At 38.0% G+C, this 24,306-nt stretch overlaps 6 protein-coding genes across 9 annotated transcripts; 3 read left to right on the top strand and 3 right to left on the bottom strand.

The window, feature by feature from the left end:
* Window positions 1-22: 22 nt before the first annotated feature.
* On the top strand, window positions 23-13,703 carry LOC145737832 (sodium/calcium exchanger Calx-like). Of its 3 annotated transcripts, none has more exons than XM_081992672.1 (7): window positions 23-1,727; window positions 5,366-5,457; window positions 7,712-7,857; window positions 8,770-8,968; window positions 9,024-9,182; window positions 11,089-11,260; window positions 13,566-13,703. In XM_081992672.1, exons 1-7 carry the CDS (start codon window positions 163-165, stop codon window positions 13,603-13,605), a joined length of 2,373 nt encoding a protein of 790 aa, XP_081848798.1. In that variant the 5' UTR covers window positions 23-162; the 3' UTR covers window positions 13,606-13,703. The 3 variants fall into 3 exon arrangements, 2 of the variants coding, with proteins under 2 accessions (XP_081848798.1, XP_081848796.1); XM_081992670.1 differs by lacking the exon at window positions 13,566-13,703 and adding an exon at window positions 12,486-13,539 and having other exon boundaries at window positions 26-1,727; XR_014180513.1 differs by lacking the exons at window positions 8,770-8,968; window positions 9,024-9,182; window positions 11,089-11,260; window positions 13,566-13,703 and having other exon boundaries at window positions 5,366-5,553; window positions 7,712-7,851.
* Window positions 5,584-7,037, bottom strand: LOC145737842 (trypsin-3-like). Its single transcript, XM_081992681.1, has 4 exons — window positions 6,926-7,037; window positions 6,512-6,598; window positions 6,079-6,456; window positions 5,584-6,028 (listed from the first exon to the last, which is right to left on the bottom strand). The coding sequence occupies exons 2-4, from the start codon at window positions 6,570-6,572 to the stop codon at window positions 5,697-5,699; spliced, it is 771 nt and encodes a 256-aa protein (XP_081848807.1). The 5' UTR covers window positions 6,573-6,598; window positions 6,926-7,037; the 3' UTR covers window positions 5,584-5,696.
* On the top strand, window positions 13,601-14,234 carry LOC145737847 (centromere protein X-like). Its single transcript, XM_081992689.1, has 3 exons — window positions 13,601-13,735; window positions 13,795-13,986; window positions 14,049-14,234. Exons 1-3 carry the CDS (start codon window positions 13,685-13,687, stop codon window positions 14,064-14,066), a joined length of 261 nt encoding a protein of 86 aa, XP_081848815.1. The 5' UTR covers window positions 13,601-13,684; the 3' UTR covers window positions 14,067-14,234.
* Window positions 14,235-14,462: 228 nt separating this feature from the next.
* LOC145737837 (heparan-sulfate 6-O-sulfotransferase 2-like) lies at window positions 14,463-17,450 on the bottom strand. The gene is made up of 5 exons (XM_081992676.1): window positions 17,085-17,450; window positions 16,606-16,780; window positions 15,614-15,881; window positions 15,348-15,559; window positions 14,463-15,293 (listed from the first exon to the last, which is right to left on the bottom strand). The coding sequence occupies exons 1-5, from the start codon at window positions 17,268-17,270 to the stop codon at window positions 14,866-14,868; spliced, it is 1,269 nt and encodes a 422-aa protein (XP_081848802.1). The 5' UTR covers window positions 17,271-17,450; the 3' UTR covers window positions 14,463-14,865.
* Window positions 17,451-17,627: 177 nt separating this feature from the next.
* LOC145737833 (serine/threonine-protein kinase Pak-like) lies at window positions 17,628-21,857 on the top strand. Its single transcript, XM_081992673.1, has 11 exons — window positions 17,628-17,852; window positions 17,971-18,236; window positions 18,466-18,634; window positions 18,717-18,886; window positions 18,937-19,074; window positions 19,132-19,280; window positions 19,527-19,704; window positions 19,759-19,960; window positions 20,015-20,130; window positions 20,259-20,477; window positions 21,012-21,857. Exons 2-11 carry the CDS (start codon window positions 17,976-17,978, stop codon window positions 21,093-21,095), a joined length of 1,686 nt encoding a protein of 561 aa, XP_081848799.1. The 5' UTR covers window positions 17,628-17,852; window positions 17,971-17,975; the 3' UTR covers window positions 21,096-21,857.
* LOC145737844 (methionine-R-sulfoxide reductase B1-like) lies at window positions 21,744-24,110 on the bottom strand. Of its 2 annotated transcripts, none has more exons than XM_081992684.1 (4): window positions 23,871-24,110; window positions 23,702-23,815; window positions 23,490-23,651; window positions 21,744-22,926 (listed from the first exon to the last, which is right to left on the bottom strand). In XM_081992684.1, exons 1-4 carry the CDS (start codon window positions 23,953-23,955, stop codon window positions 22,748-22,750), a joined length of 540 nt encoding a protein of 179 aa, XP_081848810.1. In that variant the 5' UTR covers window positions 23,956-24,110; the 3' UTR covers window positions 21,744-22,747. The 2 variants fall into 2 exon arrangements, with proteins under 2 accessions (XP_081848810.1, XP_081848811.1); XM_081992685.1 differs by having other exon boundaries at window positions 21,744-22,890; window positions 23,871-24,104.
* Window positions 24,111-24,306: the final 196 nt, after the last annotated feature.

The following is a 24,306-nucleotide window of genomic DNA, read 5'->3' as shown; positions in this document are numbered from 1 at the left end:
CCTTCACAGAGAGTTGCGCGTCTCCTCATCCAGTGTTAAAAGGGGGTTTGGCTGCCGCCTTCGTCGCGACGAACGTCTCGAGCGCCCGTTCAGTTCTATTGCAACGTCCGTTAACGCCGTATTATGAGGCGTTTCGTTTCAAATACGCTGTGAGAGCGCGTCATGTGGAACGGTGGCAACATTAGCAGGATCAGCTGTACCGACGGGCTGGTCCTGCCTTGCTGGCAGCCGCTCGACAACGTCCCGCTCCTCGACAAAATCGGACGAGGATGTCTCTATTTCTTCTTCATGGCTTTCCTGTTCATCGGCGTGTCCATCGTCTCGGACCGTTTCATGGCAGCTATCGAAGTGATCACCTCGTTGGAACGTGAAGTGTCCGTACGTAAGCAGAACGGAGAAAAACAGATTGTCGTCGTCAGGGTGTGGAACGAAACGGTGGCCAATTTGACTTTGATGGCTTTAGGGTCGAGCGCGCCCGAAATTCTTTTGTCCGTAATTGAAATCTACGCTAGGGGATTCACCGCTGGCGAATTGGGTCCAGGAACCATTGTAGGTTCAGCAGCTTATAACTTGTTTGTGATAATCGCTATTTGCGTTTCCGTTATTCCTAACGGTGAGGTGCGAAGAATCAAACATCTTGGAGTATTTTTTGTCACGGCCACTTGGTCTGTTTTTGCCTACGTGTGGCTCTACGTTATTCTCAGCGTGTTCTCACCTGGTGTAGTCCAAGTGTGGGAGGGTTTGGTTACCTTTTTGTTTTTTCCTTGCACTGTTATCACAGCCTACGCTGCTGACCGAAAAATCCACAAGTATATAACGAAAGAGTTCAGAATGAACAAACGGGGAGTGATAGTGCAAGCAGAAGGTGCTGACAACTTAGAGATGGGTCACTCTGAGCTCCTGGTACTCGATGACGTCCACGAAGACATCAAACAAGACTACATAGCTACACTGAAGGATTTACGGCAGCAATACCCTCACACTGACATCGACGTTTTGGAGAAAATGGCTCATGAAATTTTACTAAATAAGGGACCCAAGTCCAGGGCATTTTACCGAATTCAAGCCACCAGAAAACTAATGGGCAGTGGTGATTTGATGCGCAGAATCTCCGAACGAGCCCAAAGTGACTTGAGCGAAATCAAAGCCGAGCTACAACGCGAAAGTGGCACCAACGAATTCACGCAAAGCGGTTCCAGAGTGCATTTTGATCCCAGCAAATACACGGTCTTGGAAAGTTGCGGCCAGTTTGAAGTTCGAGTGGTTCGTACTGGCGACTTGGACTCCCCATTATCAGTCGATTACACCACCGAAGATGGTACCGCTCAGTCTGGAAGCGATTACATCAAAGCCAAAGGCACCATACACTTCAATCCTGGCGAGCAAGAGAAACACGTCGTGCTAGAAGTGATCGACGATGACGTGTTCGAACCGGACGAACACTTTTACGTTCGACTGTGTTCGACGCAACCTAGTGGCTGTTTGGGTTCCCCCATGTTGGCCACCATAATAATTCTAGACGATGATCATGGTGGTTTGTTCAAATTCGAGGCGCAGAACCACGAACTGGTCGAGAGTGTCGGATCGTACGAGTTGAAAGTGATTCGGTGTTCGGGCGCTAGAGGACGCGTCGTTTTACCTTATTACACCGAAGATGGTACCGCTAAAAGTGGAAAAGAGTACGAAGGTGTTCAGGGAGAGCTGATTTTTGAAAACAACGAATCCGAGTAAGTTATAATTTTGATTTAGTGTGGTAAAATTGTTTTTTCTCATATTGTTATTTTAGGCTAGGCAATCCACTCTGTCATCACTGCTTTAATGAATCTTAAATTAATTGGATGAGATTAATAATAGCATCTTTTAGATTCACAAAGATTATGTCTAGCATTTTAAATGTTGCCCTTACAAATAATAAATGTTCAGTAATCGACATCTGTGATTGGTCAAAAAGGCAGCAGCTTTCAGCTTGCTTGCTGCTTTTTTGACCAATCACAAACTAGGAACAGTGCTGTGTGATTTACACAAGCTTTGGTATTTCCAGTACGGTTTTTGGCTAAATTACATCATCCAAGATCATTTTTTGTCAGTTCTAAGCATATTTTAGGGTAAACAGTTTGGCAGCTAAGTTGTTATTAATGTGTGGTTCAGACTGTAACTTTTGCACCTGTATATTGTACAACATAAAATCAAACAAAAATCGTGATCACTTGAAGGAAATTAGCACGCAAATTTAATTTGCTTCATTTCAAAAAAAAAAACACGCCATATTATCGATTTGACGTCGTTTCCACGTTAATTCCCAAACACTCAATTATTCACGTGTGCCGTAAAAGCCTAAATTACAGTAAACGAAGTCTTGATGCGAATTCATTTTATCGGTACACATTTTGGGAAAAGAAGATATTTGATTACAGTTTACACAACAAATTCAATTGATTAGCACAAAGTAGTAAATAAGCCATCGATCAGTCCTCATCGTAAATTATGCACGTCAAACTCTTTGATGGGTTCAAGGTTGATGATCAATCAATTATTGTCTTTTTTATTGACGTTTTTAACGTTTGACAGTTGTGTTTACAAATTATGTCAGTCCCAGGGAGTTTTTTTTGTGAAGGAAAGAATAATTCTTTTCCCTAGTGGAAAGCCAACATTATGCCCTCTCTGCTCTGCTGGTGATCGTGTGTAGGAAGTTAAATGTTTGGGAGTCTCAGTTTGCCAATCCAAAAAGACCCTCTGGCAACAATGTGCATGAATAATTCCATACTTATTTTGAACCAATTTATTAGAGGATGAAGACTTTATTTTGTGTATACACCTCAGCATATTTTGAATAAAAACGAAACCATTAATCACCAAGTTTTAGCGAATACAATGCAAACTTGTAGCCACTTGTTCTTGAAGTTTCGTATAGCTTAAGGCTTCAAAGTTTCCGGAGATATTTTCGGTATTAGCAGTCAGAACGGAGTCAGTAAATGCGAAATAACCGGCCAAAAGTGCAAGCAAACATAGCATTCTTATCGATTAGGCGAAGCCTCTGCAATTATTCCACTTGGCAATCCATTTTAGTTAAAATCAATTCCAATTAGTTGTACTATATGGGACGGCAAAAGAATAATTTTGACTTATTGTTCATAGGGATCTTTTCATTGTAAATACTTATTTCAAGAGGGATATTGGGAAAACTGGGAAATATACATTTATCCCGGTTTCGCTTTGTATTTGCCAAATGGATGCCGGAGAATTTCATTATAAATTTGTACCCCAGGAAGGATTTATTACACGGATACGATTCCGGTTTTATTGAGGTCGTAATAGAAATGTGACAGGAAACATCAGTGGGACAAAAAAACAACAGAATAAAATACTAAAAAAACTCCTAATCTTGATCGCTTTACTAAATTGAACATTCAGCCTCATTAGTGCACGCAGACTCGATTAAAACCCCCCAAAATCAATTAATAGATGATTTACAGCTTCATCCTATTCTGTCCATGTCAGGTTTCATTAAGAAAAACCCTTTTTCCTTTAGCGCTCTCTAATTAACGGTTTTACCCACAACTATAACCAACAATAAGAACAGTTAATATGTTACACCCCAAACTGTTATTTATAAGCCCTTGTATTATTAGGTTATTCAAAAGGTCTGCGACCAGGTCCCACAGGGTAGGTTTACGTTATTATGGTAATCATATAGTAAAGCCTTGGAAGGGCCTTATTTAAGTTGTAATGACACTTATTCCTAGAGAACAAAAACATGTAACGGGCTCAATATTGTGTATTCAACTTCAAACCTGTCGCTTTTAGGATAACAAACAAAAGTTGGGGCGTTTTGTTAGGCCGGGGCTTTTCCCTTTCCGGTAATTCGTACACAAAAGGAAATTAATTACCCTTATTCAACTGAGATATATATTTGTATTCCGGTATTGGTTTTCATTTTATTGAGGAGAATCAAAACAAAATAGGCCAATGAAGCTTACCTTTTGAGAATGTTGTTGCGTCCATGCAACTTTCCTATTGAGTTCAACTATGCACAAACGCACTAAACCACTACCCGTAACGTCACCAGGATACTTTAATTATTACTTTAGTAGTGGTTTTAGTAGCAGACACACTTTTAAAGTAGCTTTTTTCAGTAAAATTCACTGAGGGAACCCCCTTACAACACGCAGTTAACCTCAAAATGTTTAAATCTAGTGTCAGTGTCACCAGCTAATATGGCCGTCTGTCAATTTGGGGTAGTGATGGACGCAAACCTAGCGTGGTCAATGTCAGATCGATTTTAATTTTTAATTCGGCTACAAAATCTTCTAGCTGAATCATATGCAATAATCAACGGTCGAATCCAAACAGTGTTAATGAATATTCAATCGAGAAAACACACGCACACGGCCCATACTTGTTATTCAGGCCTAACGGCTACTCCATGTCATATTTCATTTATCGTCGATCTCAAAGCTAACGTGACGTGCTAAAGCAACGCAAATCAGTGGGAAAAATCAATTGACAATAATACTGAACGATAAATTATTGGTTATACACCCGTAGGTCGTGTATAATGACTACAAAGGGAATAGTTTAGTTTTTGCACCCACTTTCCAAATAGGAAACTTAATTAGTACTAAAACGTGATTAATTGTGTGCTATTTACAGCAAAATCGACTGACAGTATCGACCACCGGTATCGACACATCATTGACAGTACTAAATTCCCGTCTTCTGATTGGTTAGCGTCCATTACCCAGCATTCCCAAGTTTGGCTGCCGCCATATTGTCGTTTTGTATTTCAACAACAATAATTTCAATAAAAAAAGTCGTTTTTGCCACTAAAAATGGAATTAAAGCACTTACTAAGCTGTTCCAGTAACGTGTTAGCTAGTGGTTTAATGGCGGGGTTCCTATTTTATGAAGAAACCTGGATTCAAAAGATGGCGACATGGCAAGGTATTAAGATGAATGATTTAGAATATTTTAAAAGGTTTTTCTTATTTCTGTAGTTGTGGAGAGCAGGGCTTAAGTGACCTTGCTCTAGAGCAGCTACCTGCTCTGGTTTAGCTTTTCCCATAAAACAAATACGTTGTCTTTAATTTTCAGTGTTTAACATCAACCTAACCTAACTTTTCGTTTGGATCAGGTGTCTGTTGCCCCACAGGCATAACATTTTCAGTAAAATGAATTTGAATACACACAAAAAGCGAGGGAATATAAAAACGATAAAACCCAGCTCATTTTTATTCTGTCACCCGAACAAAAAATTCCAACCAAATTGGATTAACAGGAGGTGAATAAGGGCGTTAAACGCCTACCAGTTAATCAATCAACCCTAGTGAGTTAAGTTTTATTATACAATTTCTTTTATTTATTTTAGAAAAATCATCTCACTGACCATAATAGAAGAGGACAGTTACGAAAAAGACGTACTATTTTACGTCCAATTGGGTGAGCCACAAATGTCTGGAGGTAAGCGATTTTCATTAACGTTTCTTAACTTTGTGTAAATTTCAATTCTCTCTCTCTTCGCACTATCTGCCTGTGTGATGTTTGCATGCTAAGTACGTAAGTAACTCTTTGAAGTAAGGCTCCAACTAATTTTTTTAGATTTATTGTTACCTTTTTGTTGGTTAGGTTAGGTTAGGTTAGGTTAATGATTTCTTTACAAGTTTTTGTTGCCTATAAGTTATTCAGAGAAAATCAAAAATTTATATTCCTGTGGTTTGAGTGACAAACTCTCTGAGTCCTGCCACACTGGCGTATACACCAGGAAAGTTGGGTAGACCACACCCAAATCCAAAGGAAGCTATTCCAACCAGTCTTCCACTAATCACATAAGGTCCGCCCGAGTCTCCTTGGCAGGCATCTCGGCCTCCTGCAGCATAACCAGCACAAACGGTTCTGCTGGTTATAATGTTGCCGTACACTTGCTGGCATAGTGTTTGGTCATAAATCGGTAGTGCCACTCGCCTTAAAGTTTCTGGACGTGAACTGGCTCCTGAACTGGTTAAACCCCAGCCAGTGGCCCAACCTTGAGTACCTTTTAAAGATATTCTTAAAGAAGTTGATATAATGCAATTTGGTACCTACCAACTGGAAAAGACTCTCCACTGTTGAGCATTGGTATACCAACTGCATTTGGAACGGTGATAAACTCTGCCAAAGAAATGACAGCAATGTCATAATCAGTGATACCAACGCGATACTGTGGATGCAAGAAAATCATGGCTGCTGCAATTCGTTGACCTCCGGTGCGCCATGAGGACGATCCAACGCGCACGCTCACTTGACTGACGTTCAATACTACGGTAGAGTCCAAACAGTGGGCGGCTGTGACTATTAAATAATTGTTAATGATGGTACCGCCGCATATTTGAACGCCATCTAGTAACAGAGCTGCTTGGTACGGGAATTGCTCTATTGTGGTTGCCTCACCTCCCACGATTCGTTCGAATTGTTTCGATTTGGCTTTAGAAAAATCCACTTTCAGAGTGTTTCACACACACTTTGGTTAACCACTTACCTACTGAAAGGCTCAGAGTAGCCAATAAGAGCATTATTACAGCCTCTTTGGTGATAATCATCTCTTATGTGGAGCAGACATTAAAATCTGCAAATTTTATGGTTTTTACATATATTACTTGTAAGATTGGGTATAAAATTTCAGGCTTTAATGGTTTATGGGTTGCGCAAACATTAAATGGGACGTGAACAACGTTTGGCTTATTTTACGGTTGATTTATACGACAAAACGATTTTATTGTACAAAGAAAAGTGGGAAATATTGAATCTTCACGATAATTATGTCAATTTGTAAAATCCTGGTAGTCAACTCTCATCAGTGTCATCTGATTACAGGCTAATCTAGTTACAGCTCAAAGATTTGTCTGATTAGTTGTAATTATAGAGATTAAAAATTAAATTATTACAATCCTACCTTGCTTCCCAGATTTTACAGTTATTAGGACACTAACAAGTTCATAATCGCATATTCTAGTCTAAAATTCAGGAAATTTAAACGAAAAAAAAAAAACACGCTCTCACTTCTATTCACTCTGTTTAATTGACTTTTACACACTTAATAAACGTTCAAAGATTGCACGATTGCAAATGTAATGGTTTTCGTATAAAATCAATTAACAAATTTGATTTTTTTGGTGGGAGGGGAAGGTGTAGTTAGCCACTAGTTAATGATGCTTTTTTTGGTTTTCTCACTTTATTGATTAAGTGGTGAAGCAGTTTTGCATGGTTTTTAGTTGGTCTGATTTTCGGGGAAACTCTGTAAAAAGTTGACGTTTATCGGGGTTGCCAGATTAAGGACAAGAAAAAGGGATTTTTTTCTTTGGTAATTTCTCTATATTCAAAATCTGTAGAAGAGAGTGTTTTTTTCTTAAAAACTCTGTCGTGACAAAGGAAAGCAAAAGTATTGGGCTACATTTTGACGTTTGAAAGAACCTCCTAGCTGTCATAGAGACCAAAATAGGAACTGTCAAGTTGCGACATCTTAAAAAACCTTGTTTTCTTGCACTGATTGCACGTAAATGACTTAGACAACAAGTGCATGCTTTACCTAATCTAAGTATCTCCTTAATGTTTCCCTTAATAATAAAAGGTTCAGTAGAGTTTCTGTGGTGACCTTATTGGTCCCTAAAGAGCCTCCCTTGGCTATTTAAGGGGGTTCTGTGCCTAACTTAAAATTAACCGAACATTTTACATATTTTAGATGAAGTAGCCAGTTTAGCGGCCGATGCGGAAAAGAAATCGCCCGAGGAACGAACGGAAAGGGAAAAGATAGCAATAATGGGCAAACCCAGACTGGGAGACATAACGAGGGCACAAATTAGGATTAAAGAAAGCAAGGAGTTTAAGGTGAGTGTCTCAAATGGCTGCTTAACCATTTTAAGTGCATTTCAAATGTCCTGTCACGCTTTGATGGGTTGAACGGTCAAGATCAGACTTGTGAATTGGGGGGTTTTAACCCAAATGTGCCCTACCATATCCGGGCTAAACTTAAAACTATATTAGTTTAACAAAAAGTAAACCAGGAAACTGTTCCGGTATTTTGATGTTAAGCAATACAAGAATCACGTGCAGAAGTAGTCTCCTGGGTGTACTTTTCTATAAATTTGACTTTGTGCAAGAACCAACACTACTTATTTCTAATTAGTCCAGTTATTATGTACTTAAGTACAAATCCGTGTCGACGGTCACTTTAATAGGGTTGTTTCACCCCAAAACGTACTAATCCGTTATGGATTATCCCAATTCCAGTTGCGGTTAAAGTAAATTTACGCCCTGACGACCTCTATTCCCGCCGTCCCATGTGCATTTCGTTTTTTTTTTCGACAAGTGCAGTTTATATGGAAATTTATGGTTATTTGGGGGGCTTGAATCTTAAAAGCCGTTTAAACGCTAGCCAGAGAACTGTATCTGGCCTTTTACGGAACACCTTAAAGGGCAAACAGTATGTTTGTTCAAAAGTTCAGAGCAAATCATCTCTAGAACTGGAGTTATGTTAATTTTGACAGTTTGTGACATATGTTTGTAGTTTGTGATTGGCCAATAAATGGATAGTAGACTTACGAATTAGTTAGACAATATGGACGGTAATTCTGGCTAAAATTCAGAGTCTTAGATGCGAGAGCATCGCATATTGAATTTTATGGTAAGCCTTGGGCGATTCCACACAAATTGCTATGCAAACCAGCTAAAGCCAAGAAAGTGTTTCAATCTAAAGGTTCTTCCAAGTGAAATCATCAATTCAACAATTTTTTTTCGCAGAACACAGTGGATAGATTAGTGCAACGGGCCAACGCTTCTTTGTTAATCGGCACGTCCTCGTGGAAAGAACAATTCATTGAGGCGGTTACTGTTAGTTCGAGCGATGAGGACGACCAGAAAGCGCCCTCAAAACTGGACTATTTCATGCATTTTTTAACCATTTTCTGGAAGATTTTGTTTGCTTTCGTTCCTCCCACAGGTAAATTTAACTCCGGGGAAAATGGGGATGGATTAATATAAGTAAATCGTTTCAGATATCTTTAAAGGTTATCTTTGTTTCGTCGTCTCGATATTCTGCATAGGAGTGGTGACCGCAGTTATTGGAGACGTGGCCTCGCATTTCGGAGCCACATTAGGAATTCGAGACTCTGTTACTGCTATTGTGTTTGTCGCTTTAGGAACTAGCATTCCCGGTAAGTTTAGCAACTTAGCAAGGTCTAAAGTTGCATTTAATTTAACCAGGGAAACGCACTAATGAATTGCTTTTTTGATTTTCCTTTAACGGAGATGAAAGTGAATTGCTCTTCAATTTGCCAGTTTCACTTTAATATAAAAGTTTTCCCTCCCAAAACCAAGTCAATCAAACTTTATACAGGGTGTTACAAATTGCAGGCTTAGAATAATTACAATTACAATTATTTAAAAATCGAATTTTTTTTGAATTTTTTCCGGAAAATTATTGGAAACTGTCTGAAAAATGTTGTATACCTAACCTCAACACTTTTCAAATAATATGAATTTTGCAAAAAGAATATTTATAAATTTATCCCTTCTGGGCAACACGTGTTCACATTACAGGGTATTTATACAGGGTGATGAAAAGACAATATTATGGGCTACAAATTGGTATATTGAACCACCCTGTAACTGTCAAAATAACAGAGTTATGGGCTGTCACAGTAAAAACTGTCAAAATCAAACTTTACAACCAACGACTCAATTTTAACAGTAAATAACTCAGTTATTGGACGTTTTAGGTAAAAACACTATACAGGGTGGTGAAAAGAGAATAATGAATTTGAATTTTTAACATCCTTGGAACTTGTTTAATTTTCATTTTATAAAAAAAAATACCAAATATGAATCTTGCAGATATTTGCATATACTTTGTTCCTAGATAATTCATCAGTATATACAGGGTGTCCCAAATTTGGGCAACAAACCAAACTTATAATTTTTTATTCGATTTTTGGAATCTACGTCAAATTCTAGGCCTACTTGATGTAAAATGTTTGGATCGATATTCAATTGTTTTTGCTCTAGCAGCCCTACTTTGATCACCCTTCTCGAATGTAGAAATTTCCAATTTTGATACCAAAAAATCGTCCATAACTTGCTTATTTGAAACACCCTGTATAAACACACCCTATAAAAAAAGGCAGATTTTCACGTAACGTTGAGCAGGTACGGCTAAGTTGCCCCGTTTAGCCGCTAGAGGGCGTCAAAGTTAACTCACATTTTTTGCCGTTTTTGCTCAATATCTCAGGAACGTTTAAGGTTAGGTTAGGTTACTTTTTGTTTCTGAGCACTCTGTTTCGAAGAAAGTGAGAATTGGCATTTACAGAGTGATCAAAAGAGAAATATTTGAGCTATACAAATGGGTAAAGGTGCACCCACTGTTATCATTGATAACCTCCCTTATATTCCTATATTTTATAATAAAACTGGAAATAAGAAAGGCAATTTTCCGAGATGGCTGCAAAGAATGTAGCCATAAAACTTCCTATTTAAGGGGTTCAAGCATCAAAAGTGATATGGGACATATATTGCATTAAGACCGCAGAGTTTTATGCGATCCGAAGCTTTAACGACGAGCCAATATAGCTCTATTATTGATTTGATTTTTTTGCCATCTTACAAATCAATTGGTTCAAAAACCGGAAAGTTGGAATGTTTGACAAACCACACTAGAACCGTCACTGTTCAAACGCGAAAAGTTTACATTGCCAGACGGGAAAACCTCTTTTTGTCGCCTCAAAGTTCTTCGCAGTTCAATAATAAATGGATGGAGGGTGAAAAAATTTAATTTTCTCTCCATCGCGCTGATAGATTGCCTATTAATGCCGTTTAATAGCTTTCAATCTCTTAAAGGATTTTGATGAATGAGTTTTTTCTTATTCGCCACAGAAAATTTAATGAGACCAAGATAATAACTTTTCATCTCGTTATACGTCCAAGACCACCTTCATCTATCCTAATCTTTGCCAGGACAGCGACGAATTAATGTTCTGCAGTGTGTGCGGTAAACCGTCACAACATTAATTTAATTATCTCTCTTTCTGTGCAATCCATAAATTCCCAGGAGATTGAAATTTTCAGATACATTTGCAAGCAAAGTGGCCGCAATCAATGACAAACATGCAGATGCCAGTGTTGGGAATGTAACAGGAAGTAATGCAGTTAACGTGTTTCTTGGGATTGGTGTGGCCTGGTCCATTGCGGCCGTTTACCACGCCTGCAATGGAAATGACTTTAACGTCGACCCTGGAAGGTGAGTTTCTATTATTTGCCGTAATAAATCATCCAGTCGAGAACGAAAGCGGAGATAAAATAGGTCTGTGACACTCCTCTGACAGGCAAAGATCTCCCCACACAATGCACGTCCCTCCTATATTCTTCCAAGAACATTTTTCACGTCGGCTTTTATCAAATAGCCGGCTAAATCCAGTCATGACCGCGGCTGACCTCGTCGCAAACGTAAATCATGATTTTTAAGGGGTTGAAAACGTCCGGAACAGAGCTCACATATTTAACACTTCTATTCTAGAGAAGACTTCATTTTTGACTGAAAAAATTGGGACACTTTTACATTCAACCCTAAATAACCCGCTTATTTGGTATACTCTTGTAAGATTTTTATGTGTCTATGGATAGCCATTGAAATGAGCTTTCCAAAAATACCCCAACTTGGGTTGATAAGTGTCGTGGTTTAGCCGCTAGAGGGCTTTAAAGTTGAGCTCTTGCAACACTTTCACATCTCCATCGAATTTGTTAACAGTAGCGATTACTAGTTTTCTAAACATTTTTTTCCTTCACCATTTGTCCAGATACTTCCTGTTAAGTGGTTACGGTCTTGTAAATAGCTTTTCCTTCACCATTTGTCCAGATACTTCCTGTTAAGTGGTTACGTTATTGTACAGGGTGTTCCACTAAGCCGTGCACGCGGCTGTTTCTCGAAAACTTCAGTACTCTATCACTTTTGTAATACGAGATATTATTGAAAAATTGTTAAGAATACACGAAATTCCGTTTTAATTGAGACAACGAAAAAAAAAATGTTGAAAACATTTTGTAAAATTTTTTTTCACACGATAAATAATTTGATTGCTTATGGAATAAGTACTAGAAAGCTATACCATTGCATTTGATTTTTTCGAGATATATAAGATGAAAGTGCAATTTTTGTAAAAACGCCCTCTATCGAAATGACGGAATACTAAATGGAACATTGTTTTGGGACACTCTACAGGACAGAAAATGCTTTTTAAAATGCCGCAAAAACGAAGTCTCTACAATCAGCCTTCGAGATATTTTATTTCTTTCAAAGCAAACTTTGGACTACTCCAAAATCTGAAAATTATTTCCAGCATGCACGAGTTATTGGGACACCTTGTATGTACATAGATTCTCCTTCACCATGTATCCATCTAATCTTTGGTTAAGTGAAATCTAGCGGTTTCAAAACGTTAAAGTACTAGATTCATTCCTGGTTGCAGTTTGGCGTTTTCCGTCACGATCTTCTGTAGCGAAGCGGTGGTCGCCATTCTCATTTTATTCGTCAGGAGATCGCCGCATGTGGGTGGCGAACTGGGTGGCCCAGTCACACTCAAGTACGTCACAAGTTTCGTTCTATTTTCTCTATGGATTGTCTATTTGACTCTGTGCACTTTGGAGACCTACGGAATCGTAAAAGGATTCTAAAGTGAACAGTACTTTTTTATTACTGAAACTATGATTGTTGGAAATTATTGTTGATTTTTATCTTAGTGTTAGTGCATAATAGGTTTTTTTAGACAATAATACAAGAAAAAACTGGTCTTATAAATACAAAAATCATATATAAAAAAGCATTTTGCCTACGATACATACAAACCTACAGGTATAATATGTATATACAATAATGTTAAAATTTAAAAGGTGTTAATAATTAATTTTCATTAAACGTTAAATAATATTTACGGGTCATTAGGCATTATCATTATTAAAATCATAAATCTCTCTAAGGGTAAATTAATTTTAAAATAACGCGAAGCCAGTCAATTCCATTTAGAATTTCGTTCAAGTAAAACGATTGGTTGGATGTTAGAAGAGATTTACGCTAAATATAATCCATAATCAATTAAGTTTTAATAAATGTTATATATGCTTCCATTTAAAGTTGTTGATGTGTAATGTTGGATGTATTTTACACTTTTTTTTATTTTCTATTTTACCCTATTATTTACTGATGGTGATTACTGATTACACCGCCAATACTTTGAGTAATTGAATGAAACAAATAGACCAATAATAATTTGTTAAATTAATTGGTTATTTAAATAGTTGCGACTAATCAAAACTTGAGGTGTGACTTGTGGTTGTGAAGTATAAGGCCTCATTGTGACGTCACATTTGCTTTGTTCCTTCCACGGAGCACAGTGTGTGATTGGTCTTAAAAAACACCTTTAAGCTGCTTACAAACTACCCAGTGTACTAAGACTTACGTAAATGCTGCACGTGTACGTGCGTATAATAGTTGTTTAATATTGAATATTAAAATTTAATTAATCAGAGTTGTTTTATTTGACAACCGACAGCATCCAAAAGAAGAAGAAGACTACTATGCCCTTAACCTAAAAAAAATAATTTTAAATTCAAATTTCAAATAACCAAAACTACAACTTATTTTATTCGAAAACTCTTTGAGACAGCCGTAATGGAGGAGGAAACTGCCCTCGACAAGAAAATCAACACTACTTTTAGACACGTTAAGTATTGCTCAACGCTTCATTTGCCCGGCACTAATTTTACTGACCAACTACACAGGACGTTGTTAGAGAGATACTGAAATCCAGAGCGAATCCTAAAAACAAAATATCCGAAGCCGCTGTAGAGGTTGTGGCTGAGCTTGCCAGAATCATGGTAATAGAAGCGTCCGCTAGAGCTTGTTATCAGGCGCAAATTGAAGATAAACACCAGGTTGGTTTGGATCATGTTGAAGCAATTCTAGCCCAAATGGTAAGTGTTTTAGTAGTTTATTACCAGCACTGACAGTTTGGAAAATTTGTGTATACTTTTAGATGTTGGACTTTCCGTAAATCAGGAGTTTTTTATTTTTAGTAGCAAGTAAAGCAAACATTTTCTTAATATTTTATTGGGAGACTAGTATGCAACCAGAAATACAACTACCTATATACATGGTTGCTTACGCCAATGAACTTTATAGAGTTTAATATTAAAATTAATTTTGGAAGTATCAATTAAAATCTACTTTTTTGTTTACAATCCAATGAACGAAATGAGTTGCCTGTAATTTATCGCTTGGTATCACCGAGTTTCAGCTTTGTCACGCAGTAAAAAGTACTTTTTTCACTTGCAAATTATTACCAATACAAAAATCTTGACTCGTGGTGAATGCGCTATTAACACTGCACTTTTATATATATCCTAAGTCTTTTTTTTACAGCTGCGTGAAGGAACAAAAAAAACCGCAATTTCTTAAAAACGTATTTAATATGTCGTCGAATAAAAATCTTAGAAATATTCTTCTATCAAATTAAAATTGCACTATATAAATCAAAACGATAAAAGTCTTTGGTCTGATGCCAGCTCCAATACAAATGCCACTGTAAAACAGGGCACTAACCCTGGTTAACTTAAAAAATAACATGGTTTGCGCGTATCACAAATAGCTATAAGGATTATCCAGTCTTGAAGTACAGAAAATGACACGTTAAACTTAATTTACTAAATTAATGTGAATTATATTGTCTAAGAGCTGCTTAGAAATTGCAAGATAAAAGTACGCACTAGTCCAGCGTATTCGCCGTAACCAGTTCGTTGAGTGATGTTAATGACGTAATCGTCTTATTTGTTGAGATCAAATGTATATTTTAGTTATTCCGGATCGGACGTGTCGTCCGTCCTGTCCCAATCGAACGCGGACTGACTGACTCTACTGTTCAAAACCCCTAAACGACTGAAACGCTCCTCAAAGTTAACGTCGCGCGTTTTGAGCTTTTCGAACCTGGCCATCAGCAGTTTCTTGGCAAAATCGTACAGCTCCAAGTCGAGTTTGTTCAGTTCGGCAATTTTGGCCGCCTGGCCTGGAGTGAGAGACGTAATCGTTGAACTGGACACTGTCGAATTGTTTTGTTCGAACGGGATGGCGAACCGTAAATTGAAAGTTTCCTCAAAGATGTACTGGGAGATTTTCTGGAATTCAGTCAAACCGAAAAAAGCCATCGATTGTAGGTTTTTCTTGGCACTGGCCAACATTATACGGTCACGGTCTTTTTTCTGCATGTAGGTCTTGTCGTAACACCCTGTAATTCACACTGTTACTACTAAAAAACTTGTTAGTGAGTAAGCTAATTCACCAATTAATTCCAAGTCGGCCAACATGCGTGTTTGTCTATTAGCAGCCAAATTACTATCACAATTAATAAACTCGTCCAATTCTACTCCTTCCCAGTTGTCACCCTGGTAACAGGGAGGTATTTCTTCCATTGTGGCCGCCCGGTCTTTACAAAAGTGCCTTGACCCCTTCCAAGTTGCCCCCCGTTGCACGTGCCGGAATTCTGACAGAAACCTGCAAAACAACCAGTCAAACTGGGGTTTTTAAAACAAAAAAAAACCAACAAACCTAGCCACCGGTTCGCGCAGGAGCGTAATGTAAAAGTACCGACGCTTCACCACGTACTCCAATTCGTCCAATTTCTCGTCCACGCAACTGGTCAGCTCCGTCCAATCGGCGTGCAGCCCGCACTTCCATCCGGTCGTGTAACGGCTAAACAGCCAACTTTGATTCGAATGAGGCCGGAAACAGTAACATCGTTTCCGTGTCAGTGGACATTTGCACGGTCGTTTCAAATCCAAATCGTGCACTAAATGTTTACCGAATGACGTACCACCTGAAGAAAGACATTGACGTTTATACATAGTGTGTCCGTAAAGTCGCGCATACATTTTATTAAGTACAAGACATTAAACTACACTAATGGAGGCATCCAACGATTTTCTAGCGCTTCTGGTTTAACCGGAAATGACGTCATAATCAAAAATGTAATTAACCTTTTAGTCATATTTTGTTTGACTTTAGCATTTTTAAAAAGAAGTCTGGAACCTTAAAGAACCTTTCCAAAAGGTTTTTAGACTATTTAGAGGCATCTGGCATATAACATTTGACAGTATAAATGTCATTTTTATTACAACAAGAATAGGTAATAATAAATCAGGACAGTAAAAATGCTCTCACATCACATTAAAACAAACAATTATTTCATAGAACTCAAGTGGTATTTTTGATTCAAGTTCCAGGTAATAGTGGTGCACTTGTAAAATTCAGGAAATATTGTTGAATAAACAAGTTATCTAGTACCTTATCGATTTGAGCAGGTTAACCAAACAGGCAGTGGTAAAACATACATTTAATGAGGTCGCGATTATTTGCAGCCTTACTAAACACACAAATAACTATTAATTGAACTGGTTAATGTAAACTTCAAGGCAAAAATATAATCCAGTTTACGCTGCTTGCCTGTTCCTAAGAATTGTTATTTTAATTCCGTTCCAAATATAGCTGGACTTATTTAATTTAACTGCTGTAAAGAAAAGCTAGAATTTTGGAGTTTTTACCGGTTTTCTGCATGTGAAGAAACACCATTACGTCGTGCGAGTCCATGTCGAAGGCAAAATCGTCGTTTAACATGTCTTCATAACTTAAACCGATCTTATTCGTTCTTAGGAGAAGAGGTTTGCCGATACGATCGTTCACCAGGTGGTCCGCATCCCTTGAGGATAGTGCACACACCTGTAATGTTATATTATGCTAAATAAGCTGTTTATTACTTTAAAAATTTTCAGCAAACTTTTGAAGGTTATGTTTACCTGTCAAATTTAGATGCAGTGTGATTGGTCAAAAAAATTTCAGCCTGCTGCTATTTTTTTGAACCAATCACAAACCACCTACCATTTTGACAGATCAAGGTCTAAAGTTAAGAATAGCTTCACAGGCCCCCTGTATATTTCTAAATTTTGAAAAAAAAACTCCAAAACATACAAAGATAAATTTGAACCCTCTATTTATAGGCTGAAAACTTTCTCTGTTTGCTTACTTTTTCTGGACAAAAATATCCAAAACCAAAGATTCCAAATAGGCACAGTGCGAGACAAAACAAGCAAATCTGCTTTAGCCTGGACGACTTGGTTTCCATTTGTTTGATTTGGTAAACACCATTAGGCAACAGAAGGGCTATATCACTGTCCAGCACTTGAACAGATACACTTTTCAAGTTCTTCATTATTTTCGTCACTCCATGGAGTCGACGGGCTTTACTACCGCACTCAGCTCAGCCATGTCGTGTTATTTACGGCGGACGGAAACGAAAAACATAAACGTCCAAAACCGGGACAATTCAGTTACAAACTGAGTTGTAAGTTATAAGAGCTAAAATTGATATTAAAATGAAAATAAACACCATTCAACATCACACTGACCAAAGTATCAATAACGTCAGTGTCAAAAGTCAAGTTTGTCGTAAAGTGTCACGTGACCAATATAAAACAATAGGAAAGAATAGTCACGTGAGCCACTCTCAAATTTACAACATGTGTCAGATGTCAAAGCGTTTCCTATCTTTGTCAGAAACACTAATTAACGTATTCAGAGTGAAACACTCAGTGGTCGAGTAGAATAGAATTTTTGTAATCCCGACCCTAAAATGGAAAATCGTAAAATGGTTGCCGTAAAAAACGAAATATCTTTTTAAACAACAGTTTATTATTTGCTTAATGTGAACGTCTCGTTTACAACGTGTCCCAAACGGCGCAGCCCCTCAAACAGTTCGAAGTGTGTTGCATCCCTTCCGCCTGTCATTTTTCCCGTAAGTATCAACACGAGATAAAAAGGACCTTCCTGAACTGGCTGACGCATTCCTCATTGTCCCGCCCATTAAAAAACTTTACTACAAGCAATAACCAAATCAACGTAATTGTTTTCAGTCAGCATGTCTTCGGATGACGAAAAGCCACCCGCGCCCCCCGTCCGGCTCACATCGAACAGGGGCAACGAGTTCGTAAACACCATAACCGTGGACCGACCGTTGCCCAAAGAGCCTGAGGATGCGGACCGGAAAAAGAAAAACCTTAAAATCAAAAAAGTCTCCACCCTATCCAAATACTCTTCAGAGAAGATAGAAATTTCTTATCCTACTAATTTTGAGCATACAGTTCATGTGGGGTTCGATCCAGTGTCTGGGGAGTTCACTGTAAGTACCACAGTGCTTTTGTAATGATAGAGTAGAGTAGGGGCTTGTTTTCCTATTTTTTTACTCTGGGAATTAATAATGGTTCTCCTTTTTACAAGCTGCCTTTAAAAGTAAGTAATTTAGTAATCATGTAGTAGCAGTTTTCTGATTTAGTTGCATTGAGAATGTTTGAATAGTAGCACTTATTTAGGTTGTGTAGTGGTATTGTTGGCATTCTATTTTGTTTCAGGGTATGCCAGAGGCATGGTCCCGTTTGCTGATGAACTCAAACATTAGCAAACAGGAACAAAAGAATAATCCCCAAGCAGTGTTGGATGTGCTTACATGGTATGATAATAGTTCAAAAGAGCCCCCTAATGCAAAGTATATGACCAAAACCACCACAACCACTCATTCTGGTAAGTTTTTGATGTAAACAGCATCATGTTGAAAGCGGCCATATTGTTTAATGTCTTGACGTAAAATTACTGTCAATTTTAGGATCATCCATAAGCCGTGTGTCAAGCTCAAGTCCGAGCAGTACAACCCCAACAGACATTGAAGGGGGATCCCATTCTTATCCCAGTCCGGCGCACGCAACCAGTTCTGAAATTGAAGACGAAGGTCCTCCCCCTCCAATCGCCAGCAGACCTGAGCGCACTAAAAGCATTGTAAGTCACCAAACCCACCACTGGCACAAACCTAACATTGTTATTTAAAGTATACAAAGCCTGTGGAGGAGGAAAAGCCCCCTACACTCAATAGCTTAAGTCCGTCTCACGTAAATACTGCGTCGGTCACGCCCACTGTCAACTCAAACAGTACCGGAAGCGCCACCACCGTGCTGGATCGTAATAAAGTGAGTTAAGGAATTGGAAGTTTAAAAATTCCCTTAATGCATTAATAATGGTTTCAGAACCCTCCGGGCCCGGAAATGTCGCGCGCCGCTTCAGAGAAACGAAAAAAGAAAATGTCTGACGAGGAAATCTTGGAAAAACTGCGCAGTATCGTCTCTGTCGGCGATCCCAATAGGAAATACACAAAGTTGGATAAAATCGGTCAAGGGTATGTTTATGATTGGTCAAAAAAAGCAACAAGTATTCTCTCTTTGTTGCACTCATATCTATAACCTGACTTTAAATAAAGTGACAGATGACATTATATCTACGTTTGACAGTTGATTTGCAAAGTCACGGCCATCTTGTCTATTAATCAAATGTATGACACTTGTGCCACTTTTAACTTTAAGTTATAAAATTTTCTAGTTTTACTGGATATTTCAATTATGTAGCAAGCTTTTGTTTAAATTAGAGCCTCGGGTACAGTTTACACTGCAATCGAAACCAGCACCGGAATGGAGGTGGCCATAAAACAAATGAACTTATCCCAACAACCCAAAAAGGAATTAATCATTAATGAAATTTTGGTGATGCGGGAGAACAAACACAGCAACGTTGTGAACTATTTAGACAGCTATTTGGTGAATGAGGTGCGTTTGTTCCGTCAGCTTTTAGTCGCGGTTGATTTAAATTTGTAATGACAGGAATTATGGGTGGTGATGGAGTATTTGCCGGGTGGTTCCTTGACTGACGTGGTGACCGAAACGTGTATGGACGAGGGACAGATTGCAGCTGTTTGCAGGGAGGTGTTGCAGGCGTTGGATTTCCTACATTCCAACCAAGTTATTCATCGCGATATTAAATCGGACAATATTCTGTTGGGTTTAGATGGTTCCGTTAAATTAAGTAAAGCGTTGTTGCCAGTTTGTTGTTGATTGACTGAAGTTCCTGTTTTTTTAGCGGACTTTGGTTTTTGCGCTCAAATTAGTCCGGAACAGTCCAAACGAACTACAATGGTGGGCACCCCCTACTGGATGGCTCCTGAAGTAGTTACAAGGAAATTGTACGGTCCTAAGGTTGGTTCCACTTAATTCTAAATAAAGGCTACATTGCAACAGTGTATTTGACGTCATCGTGACGTAATTTAACAAAAATTGAAATTGTCAAATTTGCTCTGCTCCCTAGTTCTAAGGTTTTGGTTTAGGTTGACGTGTGGTCGTTGGGCATCATGGCGATTGAAATGATCGAGGGCGAACCACCGTATTTGAACGAAAACCCGTTGAGGGCGCTCTATTTGATCGCAACCAATGGGAAACCGGTGATCAAAGAGAAGGAAAGACTGTCTTCCGCTTTCCAAGACTTTTTGGACCAGTGTTTGGCTGTTGACGTTGACAAACGGTCGTCTGCGCGCGATCTACTCAAGGTACGTAAAACAATTCCGTTTTAAAGCGGGAGACCAAACGTCAAAAAATCTCAACGGGTTTCCCTCAGACAGTTGACAGTTTGTCACGTGACACCGGTTTTTTTTTTTAATTATGTTGATACGTCAAATTTCTATCTCGCTCAGTTTACATTTAACAGAAAAGGAACGACACTTATTATTATTATTAAGTCTCTGCCACTAGCCCTGAAACGGACTTTAGTATGAATAAACATTCAAGAATGAAATTTGATAATCGGCCGATGCACCTCATTGACGTTTAACGCGCCACGTTGCCAGATGTTTAATTTTTCCATTAAACCCGAACTAATTCCAATTTTAATTAATTGTACAATTTAATGCGCAATTTAATTGGAAAATGACCGCTTTTATATCTCTGATACGAATGCATTTTCAAAACGTCAAACTCACTGATGACGTGCATCGCTCCCATTAATGCTGCCAACTTAATAATAATAACAGACTTTAGTAAAATCTGATACTACTCCCCCTAACATTTTTTTGTTTGATTTAAAGCATCCATTCTTAAAATTGGCCCGACCGTTGGCCAGCCTGACCCCTTTGATTCTAGCGGCTAAGGACGCGGCCAAACAGCACTAGCGCTAAGTAGAGTCCCCCCGGAGGGGCGGGGGACTGATTACGTCATGGGTTTTTTGTTAAAAGTGACGACGACTATATCAAAGTGGGCCGAATTAGAAATCCGCCATTTCGGTTGGAATTCTAATCTTGCGCACAATAGTAGAAGAGCATTTATTTTGTATAAATGACATGAGACTGTGCCTAATTTCACAATAAGTAGCAGCGTTATGATATTATTTTTATGATTGGTGGATAAATAGCTAAATCCAGTGTGTCAGTCTATAACTCTTTTTAATTGCCTATATAACCAATAAAACATCACAAAGTTTCAACTTCAGAACAGGTTCAGTGCCATTTTAACCTTTCCCTTGAACTGATTTGTTTAAACTGTACATACGTTAACTGTTGCAAGCTTTATTAAGGTGTAAAAAGTTTTTTTTTTTTAATATTTATTCTTATTTAGCCTAATATACAGAGAGTGTCCCAAAAATTAAAACTAATCAACTGATGAGGCAGCGGACACCCTGTATAAAGGTTTTATTTTAATAATTCTATATACTTTATATTTTCAAATAGACTTGTGTATACATTATATAATGATTATATACTATATGAGAAAAAGTTTCATGATGAGAGGAGTGTGCTGAGGGGAAATAAAAACTAGTAATAGTATTTTTGCACTAGTATTTATGACAAATTGTGATTGCGTAAACATACTATTGTTGCCAACAAGTGTGTGGTATTAAATTGTTTTTTTTTTTTAATACATATAAGTTTCTCGACCCTTTGAATATTTTTTTTTTACCCAACCACTCTGATATACAGGGTGATTCAGGTTTTAATACACAAATTTTAACCGCGTATTCTACGTCCAAGAATAATCCCAATTACTCTATAAACTCTATCCCGGAAATGCGTCTTTCAGGACATACAGGGTGTTGAAGTTTTATAAAAAAACAATTGTTGGCGTGGAATTTTGTGTTTTGTTTTTTTTTTATAAAACTTCAACACCCAGTATTTCCTGAAAAACGCATTTCCGGGATATACTTTATAGAGCAAACTGCGATTATTCTTGGACGTAGAATATGCGGTTAAAATTTGTGTATTAAAACCTGAATCACCCTGTATATTAGAAAACTACTATAAACACTACCTCAACTAAATTAGTATTTATAAAAATAAAACATTGTCAGTGTATAATAACAATAATTGCAAACAATCCTACTTTCCTTTTTTAAAACTAACGGGTGTTCAATAATTGTTATGGTCAGGTCGCCTATGGATGGCAATTGTCACAAAAAGCGTACGTCTTAGATAACGTTGCAAACAATTATTATATGACAGCTGTCATTTCAAAGCATATACGAACTTATCAAACGAGAGAACCACAGCCAACTACGACTATAACAATTATTGAACACCCGTTATGTTTTCCTTAATTATTACACAACGAGACAAAGATGGAGATAGATTTTGCATTAGTGTGCCAAATAACGGATATGCCGTAATTCAACAGTTGTTTCATTACCAACTGTGTTAAATGACGTCACATACAAAAATTGGATGAGGCAAATACTGCACTAGACAGGTTTTGAATGTGACGTTTACTTCTTTGCTTCTCACATTCAAAACCAGTCTATTTTTTTTCTAACCTGATTTATTAGTTTAGCAACTTAATTACTGTCATTTTTACGAATAAAATTTAAACTGGCCGAATTGATGCAGAATCGTTTCTTTGTGGGAGGTGGTCCGTCGTTGAACACGTGACCCAGATGAGAGCCGCAACGGGCGCACGTGACCTCGGTCCTCACTCGGCCTGGTTGGGATATGAGGAGTAAAAGGTTTGCTCCCACTGATTGGGTGGGGGTAGGTGACAGTGTAGGACGTCAGGGGGAATAATGTGAGGGGCAAAAAACAAAAAATGAAACCATAAAAAGCGGATGATCGATGAAAATGTGAACCAAAAATAATAAAAAAACAAAATGGTGGTTTGGTGTGTACGTGTGTGTGCCCGCAGACCAGACCAGGAACAGGAACAATAGAAGAAAAAAAAAACAACTACATTAGCTTCCCTGCATACTTAAAATCAGTTAGAAAACACCATCTGACAATTAGTCACGTGACGTTTTGGGGAAAAAGCCTGATTGATGTCATGTGACCAACAGTCACACAAAACCTCTACAAATTAGATCAGCACAAAGTTAATTAAACATGTAATCATTTCACAGTCCATCAAGCACAAATAAAGCACCCAAAACCAAACCCCAAGGTTATAATAATTATATGGATGTGGATAATAAGGGGATTATAGGTGAAATTGATTAGAACATTATTGGTGAATGACACAACAAAAAATAAGCAATGTTAGGTTTGTTCACACTGAAAAAACCTAACTGGATAAGCTGAAAAACCTACCTCCACTGGTATCGGGGGTGAGTTTTACTTTCCCTTGGTCCAGGACATCATTAAAAGCTGGCCAACCACAACTAGAGTCGTACTTAGTGTCTGAAGTGAATAGGGGTTGTTCACATACAACACACACATACAGTCCCTCATCGTAGACCTTGTTGTAACAACCTAAAAAAAGTTTTTCAGACAAAAAAAAACCAGCTGATTAAATAACATACCAGAAAAGGGTCTTTCAGTCCCTTTCTCTTGGGTGACATGGTACTGTATTGGTGTCAGTCTCTTTCTCAGTTCCTCCTTGTCCACTTGGATTTTGTCACCCATTTTTGGTGTATCTGGGTTGGCAAAAAACTAAGTACCAATTCACCTACACAAAACCTTAATTACTACCTGAAGAATGCAAAAATCTTGAAACTACTAAAATTGTGGGGTTAGTAGAACGTGCTCGCAGCAACACTCTAACGTTTCTGATCATGAATCGTTTATGGGCAATGAAATACAGGTTAATTGGCTACGATCAAACCACAGCTTAATTTAGATGTATTTATGGGTTTCAAATTACGTAAGAACTTAAAAATTGAAACTAAAAAAAGTATAAACAAAAAACAGCTGAGTCGGTGATCATCAGTCACGTGGTGACATCATTCGATGGTTGTTAGTGGGTCACGTGCCCAACTGTCTATTGAAATTCCAGATATACAATGTTGCCAAAAAGACAGTTATTATGTCAATTTTAATTGACCGTTTTTGTGTGGTGAGACAGTAAACTCAACTAACAACGAAGAAATCAAATACTTTATCTAAATTCAATTTATTTACTGCACAA

Source organism: Ips typographus, linkage group LG14 (genome assembly GCF_016097725.1).
Source record: "Ips typographus isolate SLU linkage group LG14, UJ_Ityp_2.0, whole genome shotgun sequence".
In the NCBI taxonomy this organism is placed as follows: Eukaryota; Metazoa; Arthropoda; class Insecta; order Coleoptera; family Curculionidae; genus Ips; species Ips typographus.
This window is presented reverse-complemented; position numbering and strand designations above follow the sequence as displayed.